A 13,673-nucleotide genomic window follows, 5' to 3' on the forward strand; every position below is an offset into this window, starting at 1 on the left:
TATGGCTTTACTTCTGAGGGCATATTACACTAAACCTAGTGAATCGTGCAGACTGTGTGCCTGAAACAATGAACTCTATAGGACTGGGGTCAAAATCACAATTAAGTTATATGCACCCAAGTGCTGAACAAAACAAATGGTGTGATCTTTGGAGATGAACAGGCAGAAGAGGGACAGACAGTCAGTTCTTGTAATTAAAAAGAATATGTAAATGGTGGTTCTAAAACTTCATTGGACACCAAAGCATCTGGGGAACTTTAATTGATTCCTGGCGTCATGGCATCACAGGTTCTGACTCAGTGGCTGATGGGTCGAATCAGCACACTACAGACACACAGCACAGAGTAAAAGAATAAAAGCCACTGGCTCCAATCTGATCACTATGGACAGAGAGGCTGTTTCTTAGAATCTGAAATCTAACTGGCTGAAAAAGTTTTATTTTAGATGAAGAAATCCTGAACTAGCTTCACCCACTCTCCATGACTAGTCTTTAACTTTGTTCTCACTGCAAAGTTAAACCACCCCGAGGCACTGAGTTAAAAGTACCCATAAATGAGTAGGAGGAGATGCTGAGGATGATCTGGACTACAGAAGAGAACCACAAACAAGAAATGCTTTGGGTGGGTGGGAGGAGCCCCGGACAACATTTTGCCCTGGCCCTGAAGGTGGCAGCTGAGCAAGTCCTCCCTGCTCACCTGACGCTTTGGAGGTTTCAGTTCATCTCTTGGGACAATATCGATGAGAAAGTCGAACTGATCAAATTTTGTAATTGCCATAGCAATATCATTCCTCTGTAAGAAAGAAAAACAGAGTTAAAACCTGGCCAAGGAAGAATCTAGTTCTTTTGGCTGTTATCCTTCAAGTAAAACGGCATGACCCTACCCCCCAGTCCTAGTATCTGGAATTAAACCTAGGGTCTTACACAAGTTAGGCAGGTATTCTACCATGGAGCTATTCCCCAGTCCAAGGAGATGACTTTTAGGCTGTACTAAAAATCTCTAGGTTTGTCCAGAGCTAAAAATAAGAACAGCCCAATTTATATCAGACTTGCTGGACAGAAATCAATGAAAGAGATACACATATCCCGTGCTCTAGGACACGACATCTGAGCTCTACTCACCACTATTTCTGCTTGTTCTGGTTTCAAGGCCTCCATAAAGTTGTAAAACCACCATCCTCTGGCTAATTCAGGACAAAGCCAGCAGTCGCAACTGGCATTTTGTGGTCCACAAGGTCAGCCCATAATTCACTTGTATGACCTTTTAAAGACCCTAAAGCACTGTTTTTTTTTTTTTTTTTACAGACACTTATAATCCAATTATTTGATTTTTATGTTACCTATGGTTTTTAGTTTATAAATCAAAATTGTGTTGCTTAATGAATAGTTTAAATCTGAATTTGAGCCTGAATCCTCAAGTCTGAATTTACTCTAGGAAGGTAGTGAACACCGTAGTCAGCTAACAAGAATGACACAGGTGAACTTTCTCTTCAAGTCTAATATTCCCCTTCCTTTGAATAATAAAAATCAATACCTTTTTCTCCCATATGATTTGTGTACTTTATTGAAAGTTTTAAGGTTAAGATCAAGTAGTGAAATACCTAAGTATATACAGGAAAGTAAATTTTGAAATGTATTTAAAAATAGACCACTTCATGGCTAAAGCGAGAGGTATGATAAATTTGTTTTTCAAGTCAGGATTTCTCTGTATAGCCCTGGTTATCCTCAGATGTGCTAAAGTAAAACTTTAACAGCAGATTTTGGGAAGAAAAAATACAGGTACTCATTACAAACTTTATGTTTAAAATCCTTGACAATAACATAACAAGGAAAAGCAAACAAACTCACAAAAATCCTTAGCAACCTCTAGATGCCACATCTTAAGCAAAGAAGACGCATCAGGCCAAAAGGAGGGATGGAAATTTTCTGTTTTTTCCTTCCCTAGTATCTGTCATGGCCCCAAGCCACTAAAATGCAAACCTCCAATCCATCCTTCTTGCCAACTACCAACTTGATAATAAACCCTCCTAACCTAAGCAAGGAATATCTTAAAGCCTGCCAGAACTTATTTAAGATGAACACAACAGTAGAGCCTCCTTGATGATGACACCTATTCATGCCAACTAAACAGCTCCTTAACAATGAAATGAAGGAAAAAAATAAAAGTAAGTACCTCCAACACACACAAAGGCAAACATTTTCCCAAGACTTTTGTGTGTATGTGTATATATTTTTTAATTGATCTTTTTTACCCTTCTTATAGCCCATGTTAGCCTTGAATTTGAGATGTGTATGTGTGTGTGTAGATAGATTGATAGACAGACAGCCAGATAAATAGACAGACAGACAGACTATACTAAGAATGCCTTGCACTCTAGAACCTGCTTTCACTTCCCAAGTGTTAGGAATACAAGAATACACCACCATACCCATCTTACGGTGCCTTTTCCTTTAAAAAAAAAAAATGTTAGTTTGTTTGATGGTTTCCCCCACCCCACCCCCGCCCCAGACAGAGTTCCTCTGTGTAGTCCTGGTTGTCGTGGAACTCACTCTGTAGACCAAACTGGCTCAAAACTCAGAGATCCATGCGCTCTGTCTCAGGAATACTGGGATTAAAGGTGTGCGTCATCACTCCCACTTTATTGTGCCTTCCTTAATATTTTACTGAGTTACTACTCATTTCAGCGAAATACAGACATTTAACACTAAGTCCTACAGATGAGGCAGCACTGATCATTATCACTGGAGGTGGTGCTTTAATATACACTAGACAGTTTTCTCTAGGATCTTTAATAGTTTTGAGTTTTGTTGTATTATTTGGATTCATTTCATGATATAACAGAATTTGTTTATGTATTTCTGATGGGTTGCTGAGCTGTTTCCAGTTTTGAGATATTACAAAAAAGGTTGTTATAAATACTCTTATGTAAGAATGTTGCATTTCTTCTGGATGCAAACCTAGGAGTAGAATGGCCAAGTTAAGAGTATGTGTTTAACTCTTGCAAATTGTCAAGTAGGTTTTCACGAGTAATTACACTACCCAACATTCTAACCAGCAGTCATTTTTAGATACCTTCTATATACCAATACTTGGAATTGTCTCTCTTTGATTTTAAGTTATTCTGGTTGACTAGAGCAGCACTCCCTGTGGTTTTAAGCTGTTACTCACAGATGACTAGTGATGCTGCACATAGGCTTAATGGCCATTGCCTTTAAAATTATACAGTAAGATTGAGCATGCTATGGTATGGGTGTAGAGACCAGCAGCTTTGTCCTCATCTTCCACCATGGATTGAACTCAGGTTTGTCAAGTGTGTGTGTGTGTGTGTGTGTGTGTGTGTGTGTGTGTGTGTGTGTGGTGTGGTGTGTCTAATATACTTCACTTAGCTAAGCCATTTTGGCAGGCCCTGCCATCACCTTTTAAGAAGGCTATTCAAGTACTTTTCCATTTTACTTTCTAATCTGAACTGACTTAGACAGTAGCTTTTACAAGACTATAAACCATCCACATGCATGTATCATTCATACATACATATACAACAGGAGAGTGAGAGACAGTATGCAGACACTATGCACAACTTTTAAAACTTTAACATTTTTCTACAGTGGCTGGACATAGGGGCTCATACCTATAATCCTGGCACTCAGGAAAATCAAAAATTTCAGGCCTAGAGTTGGAGAAGTATTTCAGTGGTTAAAAGAGTATTCTGTTCTTTCAGAGGATCAAAGACTGGTTCCCAGTATCCACTTATAATTCCAGCACCAGAAGATTCAATGCCTTCTCTGGTCTTCATAGTATACGTGCACACATGCATACAATATTTTTAAATAAGTGGGTCAGGGCAGTCTGTACTACACAGAGACCCTGTCCCAAAAGCAAATAAACAGTAAAGCATATAAATCTCTCTCCATCTTATTTTTTTTTTTCTTTTTTGTGTCTTTCACAGAACCTGGGACTCAATGATTTGGCTAAACTGGTTGAAAATAAGCTCCGGAGACCCACCTGTCTCTTTCCTGTCACAGAAGCATACTGTTCAACTTTTTACATGGGTTCTGCAGAGATGAACACAGATTCTCCTGCTTACATGACAACCACTTTACCTACTAAGACATCTCCCTGCCGATCCTTTTTAGCTTAGTTTTTGAGATGAGGTCTTAGTTTATGTACCTCTGATTTTACTGTATCAACCAAACAGGCCTCGGACTCCCCAAGGTCATCCTGCTACTGTCTACTGAGCATAGACTATACTACCATGCCCAGATACAAATCTTAACTTCTACTCAATGTCCATGTGTACTAGCTGCAGACTCCACAAGCATGATTTGTGTCTGTTTTGTACATTGCTGATGTACAAGGCATATAACAGTTCCTGTCACATTTTAGGTGTTCAGTAAACATTGTCCATTAGAAATGAGGAGGCATATACATTTCCACTTTTGTAGGTAAACGAAAATGAAGAACTCATTGGCTTTATTAAAAATACTTTCAGTACTTTGTGTCTTTCTATCACAATCCCCCCCTACTTTTTGTATCTGAAAATCCTTTTTCTTCTAGGATAGTGTTTAATGCTGCAACACTTTAATGCCCCAACCAGAAAATTATTTCACTGCTAGTTTGTAACCGTGATTTTGCTACTGTTATGAATTGTAATGTAAAATCTAATGAGACCCACAGGTTGAGAACTGCTGCTCTAAGGGATACACAGGCTACCCCTGTGTATCCAAAAAAGGGATCAAAAAAGAATTTTGAGAACTAGTATCATCAAGGGTTCTACAGACAATATAAATATTGACTCAATATAAATACTGACTCACTTAAAATAAAGACAGGTGGATTTCTGAGATCAAGATCAGCCTGGTCTACATAATGAGTTCTAAGCTTGCCAGAGTTACATGGTAAGGCCCTGAATCAATCAATCAATCAAATCAATCAATCAATCAGTCAGTCAGTCAATCAATCAATTACACAAACAAACACACACACACACACACACACACAATAAAAGAGTTAAATAAAAAGAGAACAAAAGGAAATAATTTCAAGGAAGGCAGACAAGGAACAAAAAATAAATATCTATGCAGAGAGTGAGACCTTGAATTCTTTTTGAGATTGTCTTTTCCTGACAGCTCTCAGCTTCCAACAGAAGTTACATCTAGAAACAGGCAGACACTGGATGACCTGAACTTTGCCTCTATGTAGGTGCACCAAGTAAAGAGTGTGCTCCATCACTAAGCTGTGAAACCTTGTGAGAGCTGAAAACTAATAATCTTGGAAAGGAAATACCACCATTATGTCTACAAAGTATACCTGTGTTCCGACAGAGGAAGATCACAATTACATATCAGCTTGGCAGAGGTCCATTGGTCCAAAGCTTGGGAGAGGAAAAGTTGCTTGCCCTAGTTTTACCAATGTGAGTCTGCATTACCTGAAGAGTACGACGCTTGTTATCCTCTGTGTGGATCCAAGCTCGAAGAGTCAGCTCAGTGATAAAAATCTGGGCTGCCTTAGCAAACAGCACAGGGGCTTCTGCACTGATCATCTGTAAGAGATTGTAGGACTGTACTGTTAACCACCAATAAAGCATTCAAGCCAGTCAGCCTCTGGCTTGAAGCAAACCATAGACAAGATATAAAAAATAAGGTGGTAGCCTGTGGAGAGTCCAGAGTACAATAATCCCCAAGTAGGAGTAAGACACAGTACCTATCACTGCCAGGTCAAGGCATGGTGTTTACTTTTGGCCTTGGTCAATGTCTTTGACCATCCTCCTTAGACCCTTGGTTTTCTTGCCTCCACCTCCCAAATGCTGGGATACAGCCTTTCGGAAAAAAAAAGTAGAATTTAAGAAAGTAAAGTGGTGTAGCCAGAGCTATAGAGCCAGCGAGTAGCAGAGTTTAGATCTGAATCCCCAAAAAATATTTGAGAAAAGACGACAAAAGCCTGGGCACCAATGGATTGGGATCAAATCTTGTATTTCTCACTATTCTGGCTTTAGTTTTTTAAACTTAAAAATAAAACAAACTTTTGGTGTTACTAAGGGAAGTAAGTACTCTGTGTATCCAGCAGAGTGCCTGACATGTACTAAGCTATCTTAAAATGTCTGACTACAACCAAAGCTGTAAAGAGCAGCTGTGGACAGAGTTAAAGATATATAAGCACAAGGATCCTGGTTCACAACATAGGTGGTCAACTCACCTTTGTGCATACTTCTAGAGCTGTGTAGTGTGTAGACAAGGTGGCACATATCTATAATCCCAGCACTCAGGAGGCAGAGATAGGATAACCAAGAGTTATAGCCAAACCTGGGCTATATAATGAGGTGACACCTGTCTCAACAAAACAAACAAACAAACAAACAAACAAACAAATGCACAGAAGATAATAAAAGGAAAGTGCTATAAGAACTTAATTTTCCTTGAAAATTCAAAGATGTTACACATTTTGAAAGGCAAAGAGACAGAGCTATTCTTCCCTAAGAATCATAATCAGAGGTAAACTCCTAGGGGGGAAAATGGCCAGGAATTAATACTTTCACAAGTACAATTTACTCATGGTTTGTTTGTTTTTAAAATGATCAAAATATCAAAAAGGTACATGTGGTAGTTTGGAGTGAGAATGGCCTCCATAGGACTCAGATATTTAAATATGTGGTCCCCAGTTGGAACTCTTTGGGAAGGATTAGAAGTGTGGCCTAATCCAGGAGGTACGTCACTGGGGGCAGGCTTTAAGGTTTCAGTCTCTCAGCCTAGTGCTTGCGACTTAAGATGTAAACTCCACCCCCGAACAACTGAAGTGAGGGCTGCCCCTCAATCTTCTGCCTGCTGTGGATCCCATTCCCTTCACTGGCCCTCTTAGGAAAGGATGCACCTAGTCCTGCAATGACTTGATGTGCCAGAGCAGGGTGAATACCCAGCGAGGGCCTCACCCTTCTCAGAGGAGGAGGGGGAAAATATGGTGGAGGGGCTGCAAGGGGGGAACAGGAAGAGGAGGCTGCGATCAAGATGTCAAGTGAATAAATAAATTAATTAATGAAAAAGACGTGAGTTCCAGCAAGGAGGTTGTGGTGAGTACCTTTAATTCCAGTACTCAGGAGACAGAGGGAGGTGGATAGCTGAGTTCAAGGTAGCCTAGTTTACAGTTCTAAGACAAATTAAAGTTAGGGCTATACAGAGAAACTTTTGTTTTGGAAGGGGCAGAGAAACAGAGAAACAAACAAACAGTGAGCTCCTAGCAACTGCTTGCACCATATCTGCCTGCCTATTGCAAGCTTCCTGACATAGTGAACATGGATTCTAATCCTCTGAAACTATAAGCCCAAATAAACCCTGTTATAAACTGCCTTACTCACAATGTCCTATCGCAACAACAGAAAAGTAACTAAGGCAGTGCAGTATCATCCTTAGAAATGTCTTACAGCTCAGAAGGTTTGAGATTATAGTAAGTGCTGAGAGGAGAGCAATGTTTTATTGAACTAATGTATGCAAATGTTTACACTGATCTCAAAGCAAACACTAGGTATCTGGGAGGGAAAAAAATCCCATGATAACCCAATTTTCAAAGAAACATTATTCAATAACTAAAACTGTTCCATTTATGGTCACTTCAATTTAGATAAAAGCCAAATAAAAACATAAGTAACATATCATAATTTTTTTTTTTTTTTGCTGTTAAACCTTGAGCTCTAGAGGAATGATCAGTACTCATACTTTTAGCTCTAATATGAACCTAATATAAAAATAATGCAAATTCACCTTCACATCTTCATCCAGTTTCATAATCTTCTTAATACGAGCCAGTGGGAGTTCCTGTACTCGGAAATCTTTCTGAAATTGAGCAATAAGAGGCACATGAGTGTGGAGAGGCTGACAAAGCGGCTAAGTACAGGCAGTGGCAGGCAGACCAGTATAGATCCCAGCTCAGGAAATATAGCAGGGAACGAGGGACATATAAACAAAATACAAGCTCTAAACAAAATTCTTCCTTAGCCCTTGCAGAGCTCCAAACTTTCAGACTGCCCTCATAAAGGAAAGCCAGCCACTAACAGGTTCTTTGCCTCTGCTTAGAAGAAGTTCATCTCAAGTATCCCCTCTGCTTTCCTTTTCTGTAATCAAGTTACTAATGTAGAACGAGCAGATTAAAATAAAATCTCCGTATTCCCTGTCCTGATAGTTCTTTTGTGTTTCTCTGAGACAAAATCTCATTACTGGCCTCAAATTCTGCCATTGCTGCAGAGTGCCCTCCTGCCAGTTCTCTATTCTGTGGGGAACCTAAAGATGAAGGTAAATTCACCAGCTGTCTTCTAGAACCACGACTGCTACTTTTTCCTTAAACAGAAACGGGAGAGAGAAAATACACTATACTGGCTAAGATGTAATAAAATACTTTTTTTGAGTGTCATCACTCAATTTATGTGCAATTTAAGCCTCACCCTCTCTTGCTGTCTTTTGAAACTACTGGTAAACATGTTCAAGAGTGGATATAATTCTAGAAATAAAAATTAACCTTGAAGAGAAGACATGGCTCTCTAAACCCAATATGATCACCTGGGTATCCATATTATCACGATATGGAAAGAGGAACTATTATTTGAGACTTGATAACAATTAACAAGCACAAGTAAATTTTCTTTTCTGAAACAAACAGAAAAGTCTAAGTATGTGTCAAAGAAGGCGGTCTAGAAAAATATCACCAGGCTTCCCAGAATCCCATGCCTAGGGGATAAGGGGAGGCTTTATAGAAGAAAAAAATTAGGATAACATATCTAAAAGAAAGCAAAGAAAACAGGGTATGGTGGTGCATGGCCTTAATCCCAGCACTCAGGAGGCAGAGGTAGGTGGATCTACTTGAGTTTGAGGTCAGCCTGGTCTACAGAGTGAGCTGCAGTTGCAGAACAGCCAGGACTATACAGAGAGACCCTGTCTCAAGCAAACAAACAAACAAACCAAAACACTGAACCAAACAAAAAGAACAGGAACTGGCAGCATAAAGGAACACCTTCAAGGCAGAAACTTAAAAACAAAAACAAACAAACAAAAACCCCCCAAACCCCCCCCAAGAACCAAAAACCCCAAATGTCTCTACATAGACCAACAAAATACTCAAGATACTTGGAGATACTCAGCTCTACAAATTCAAACATCACCTTTTTATCTTTCTCTTTTCCAAATTTGATACCATTCCCCATGAAGCCTCTACTATAACTAACCTTGGGAGTGGTAGAGATGGAGATGTCTAGTTTATTACAATTTTACTGGGAGACAGGAGACACTATTTTTAACCTTATTTCTGCTCCTCTTTCATTTAACTCATTCCTACACCCCAACCTAACTTATGACACCTCTAACTATGTGAATGCACAATCCTACCCCTATTGTTGAGAAACTTGTAGTTTGCCAAAGATAGTCATCTCAAAAACATTACACAGACTCTCTCTTACACTAGAGAGCACAAAGTCCCACAGGGACACAAAGAAGGAAATAATAGCTGTCAAATTGGGTCTAGAGGAAAAGAGTTGGGAAAAGTTCCATAGGAAAGGTGAGATAGAAATTATGTACAAGTGATACAGACTTGTATTCTCAGAGAGAGAAAAGCGCAGCACTCCCACCTGCATGCAGTGTGAGAGGTGAGGTGTGACCTGAGAGCAAAGGAGAGCAGGAGAGAGGGGGAGTTGGACTGGAGGCATTTTTTTTAAATGTTTAACCACTGCAATCTATCCTTTGCCTTCTTACTGGTATAGCACATCACACAAGACAATACTACCCAAAAATACCAGAGGAAAGGGATGTAACTTTCAATTCCCTGGATACATAGAGCCCATGATCGTAAGAGTTAACTCTCTTGCAAATGTACTGCCATTTGTCATTTAAAGTCATCTCCACAGAATTTTTCCAAAGCCCAGAGTTGATATCTCTCTCTCTCTCTCTCTCTCTCTCTCTCTCTCTCTCTCTTTCTTTCCCTCCCTCCCTCCCTTGCTCCCTCCCAAATCTAAAAGCCTTTCTAGTCCTCCGTAGCAGTCTGTAATCCCAGTTTTTTCTAAATGTAAATATAAAACTACCTTCTAAATATTTTACATTTATCCACATATATTAATTCTGCTTTCAACCTTGGTCATAGAAGCTCTTTTTACTTGTCAAGTGCTGAAAATAATTGACTTTTGAGTATCTCTCCCTCAATGGGACATTTTATTGATCCTTCAAAGACTCGGGGAAATTGTAGTAAAAGGGTTAAGAAGAATGTAAGAGCTGAAGGACTCAAGAACTCACAGCACCCATGGTTACTTGTAAGATCAAGCCAGTCAGGCTAGAGAGATGGCTCAGAGATTAAGAGCACTGACTGTTCTTCCAAAGGCCCCGAGTTCAATTCCCAGTAACCAAATGGTGGCTCACAACCACCTGTAATGGAATCTGATGCCCTCTTCTGGTGTGTCTGAAAACAGCTATAGTGTATGAATGTTTATTAAATAAATAAGTATTTAAAAGTAAAAAGATCAAGCCAGTCAACATTTCATCATGGACAAGAGGGACTCATGCAGATCCAACTCTAACTGGGGAGTTATTGGAAACTGAGGGCTGCTGCAGAAAGGAATGCCATTTTTCTTTAAAGATGCATTGTGTGAAAAAATAGATCATAACAGGGAGTTTTGTCAGGCATGTGGTTAACTGTTCCTGAAAACAGCCTGGTTTTCTATACTTCCATCCTAGCTTTCTAGATACATATAAGAGCCCAAGGTAAGTTTGCAGAAAAGGAGGTCTCTCCGCTACTAGCTTACTGAAGCCCCACACTGGTTTTATGTCACCGGGCAGCACAGTGAGAGTGAACAGCATTGACTCCTCTCCCAGTTGACTCAAGAGGAAGGACTAACCCAAACTCTTCCTGTTTTTTAGGAACTGGATGAGTAAACTGCAGAAGACTATCTCTGAACACTGTCATGCTTCTGACTATAATCTGAGACGACATTTAAATTACTGCTGTATTACAGTGCCAAGTTTCATGAGACCTGAAATTACTCAAGTTGAAAGCCAAAGAAAAGTTAGTAGTAGGTTCCAAGCTACACTACAGAATCCCGAGGCTTAAGTAACAGAAATCTCTTTTACTAAGCCCACTGGGTCACTCCAGAAAGTCAAGATTCTCATCCTTCTGAAAATAATAATTCTAATAGTTGGCTTCATTTTGGAATTGTCTAGGGGAAGCTTTTGAAAATCAAGTTGCCTGTGCTCTGCTGCAGACTGACAAAATAGAACTCAGAAGTAGAATCCTGACATCAAGGGGTTTTTTGTTGTTGTTGTTTGGTTTTTGTTTTTAAACTCCCTTCATAACTATCATTAAGAATGAGGGTTAAAAGTCACTCTATTAAGTCTGCAAAGCACAGATGTACAGGATGAGCTTATAGCATTTGGTCTGTATGGGTTGTTGTTGAAGAGGGTTGCTGGAGGGATGGCTCGGTGGTTAAGAGCACTGACTGCAGTTCTGAAGGTCCTGAGTTCAAACCCCAGCAACCACATGGTGGTTTACAACCATCCGTAATGAGATCTGGCATCCTCTTCTGGTATGTCTGAAGACAACTACAGTGTACTTAATATAGAAATAATAAATAAATCTTAAAAAAAAAAAGAAGAAGAAGAGGGTCTCATTGTGTAGTTCTGTTTGGTCTGGAACTACTATGTAGACCAGGCTGACTTTGTACTCACAGAGACACACCTGCCTTTACTTCCCTAGTGATGGGAATAAATGAAGCTACCATGCCTGACCCAAGACCTATTTATTTTAAAGATTTATTAATCTTTATTCATTTTATGTGTATGAGTACTTTGCCTGCATGTATATCTATGGACTATGTAATTGCCATTCCCCAGAGACCAGAAGAGGGTTGCATCCCCTAAGACTGAAGTTATATGGCTGTGAGCTGCTATGTGGATGCTGAGAGCTGAGTCCATGTCCTCAGGAAGAGCAGCCAGTGCTCTTAAACACTGAGCCATCTCTTCAGTCCCCAGGGCCTGTCTTTTAACAGTCTGTCAGTCTTCCATGTTCTTGCTTATTTACATGATTTGACTGTCATGTTAGAAATATCCATTAGTCCTTGCCTGGTTAGGACTTGGTTAATATGACTTGGCTATCATGTTAGAAATGTCTTTGTCCAACCTAGAAGTGTTCAGCATGAAAAGATGGAAATTTAAATGACTTAATTACTAAATTATAGCTATCTAAAGTTTGAAGCAGACATAGAGAGTAAGTCAGGGGAAGATCAAATTTCTCAAGAATCAGGATCCTCACCATTTGTCCAATCTACTCTAAATTTGCTTTCTCTTCTTCACTCTTAAAGAGGTCCTGATGATTATAAAATTCAATGACAAGATGTCTACTATGACTTTACATGGTGCTAAATGCTTGTAATTCTAATGTTTGGAAGGCTGAAAGGACCCCACCCTCACCCCACAGAAGTGAGAGGGACAGACGGTAGAGGGAAATCTGGATTCTCAATGAGATCCCCACTTAAAAGAGTATGAAAAATCTGTTATTGACTGTTCCTAGAGCCTTGGTGAACAGGGATATATAATGTTTTCTGTAATCACTGAGGGGCATGAATATCCGCTAGAATTTGTAACTAACTTCATCCCCATCTGAACACTTGGATTTACGGACAATTACAGAGCCCTTTAGAGTTCAGAACAGGGAGGTTAAATTGTGATGAAAGATAAATTGCTATGTTAATGTGAATTAAGTAATGACTAAGGACAAGTATGTTCAATACATCATGAAATATACCTTGGTTACTTACTTTGGAACAATCAGAATTTCAATTTAAACACACACTTTTACAAATATTCTTATTCTACTTATACTTGGATAACTTATGCATAATAGGGTTTTTTAAATCTGCTCAACATTTTAAAGTATCTACTTAAAAGGGACTGACACATCTGGGAAAGTCTGCTATCAATTTGGTGTGGTGATATACTTCTGGAATTCCAGGCCTTGGGAAGCGGAGACAGAAGAATTGCTGCAAATTCAAGGCCAGCCTGGTCTACACAGTGCAAATCTAAACTGATCAGGGCTGTATAACAACATCTTGTCTCAACTCCCTTCCTTCAAAAGTCTAATATTAAGCACCACTGCGTTCTGGAAAGATACAAAATAAGTGCTGACATGCTGCACAGGCAGAGGTATAGTGAGAGAAACAGAGATCTTCATGTGCTGCAGGCCTGAGAACTAACCACAGGTCTCACTCTTAGAAAGGAAACAAGCACCCAACCTCACTCTCTTGTGGAAACCTGGAACTAACATGGCTCTGTACTAAGTCTGAAGGGAGAAGTTGAACTCATTCAATCATTCATTATGCGGTTATTCATATGTCAGCCATTCTCCTAAGCAGATGTTACAGCCAGTAGAGATCTAAGGAATCAAGGTACATGAGGAGACAACTTTAGTTAAGTTAATGGAAAAACAAGTAAAGACAACTTCCTTCTTCCATTTCTTTCTCTTCACCTACAAAACTTGAACCAGAAGGGTACTCATGTTGCACCAGCCTGATTTAAATCTAATAAAGTACATAAATTCAAATAAACATAACCATTAGATTATATATGTGATGGTTAATCTTGGCTGTCAACTTTACTGAATCTGTTATCGACTAAAATACAAACTGCTGGGATACTGTGAAAGATTTTCTTGATCAGATTA

At 39.4% G+C, this 13,673-nt stretch overlaps 1 protein-coding gene across 3 annotated transcripts in view; it reads right to left on the minus strand.

Moving 5' to 3' along the window:
- Positions 1–13,673, minus strand: part of Nfyc (nuclear transcription factor Y subunit gamma) — a 66,438-nt gene that overhangs the window by 16,002 nt on the left and 36,763 nt on the right. For 2 of the 3 annotated variants that reach the window (XM_052177232.1, XM_052177235.1), the window contains 3 exons: positions 7,748–7,819; positions 5,425–5,538; positions 696–791 (listed from right to left, as the gene is read on the minus strand). In XM_052177232.1, coding sequence (XP_052033192.1) covers positions 696–791; positions 5,425–5,538; positions 7,748–7,819 — 282 coding nt within the window. The remainder of the gene's footprint in view (positions 1–695; positions 792–5,424; positions 5,539–7,747; positions 7,820–13,673) is intronic. The other variant, XM_052177236.1, reaches the window with a different exon arrangement.

This window comes from Apodemus sylvaticus, chromosome 3 (genome assembly GCF_947179515.1).
Source record: "Apodemus sylvaticus chromosome 3, mApoSyl1.1, whole genome shotgun sequence".
Classification (NCBI taxonomy): Eukaryota; Metazoa; Chordata; class Mammalia; order Rodentia; family Muridae; genus Apodemus; species Apodemus sylvaticus.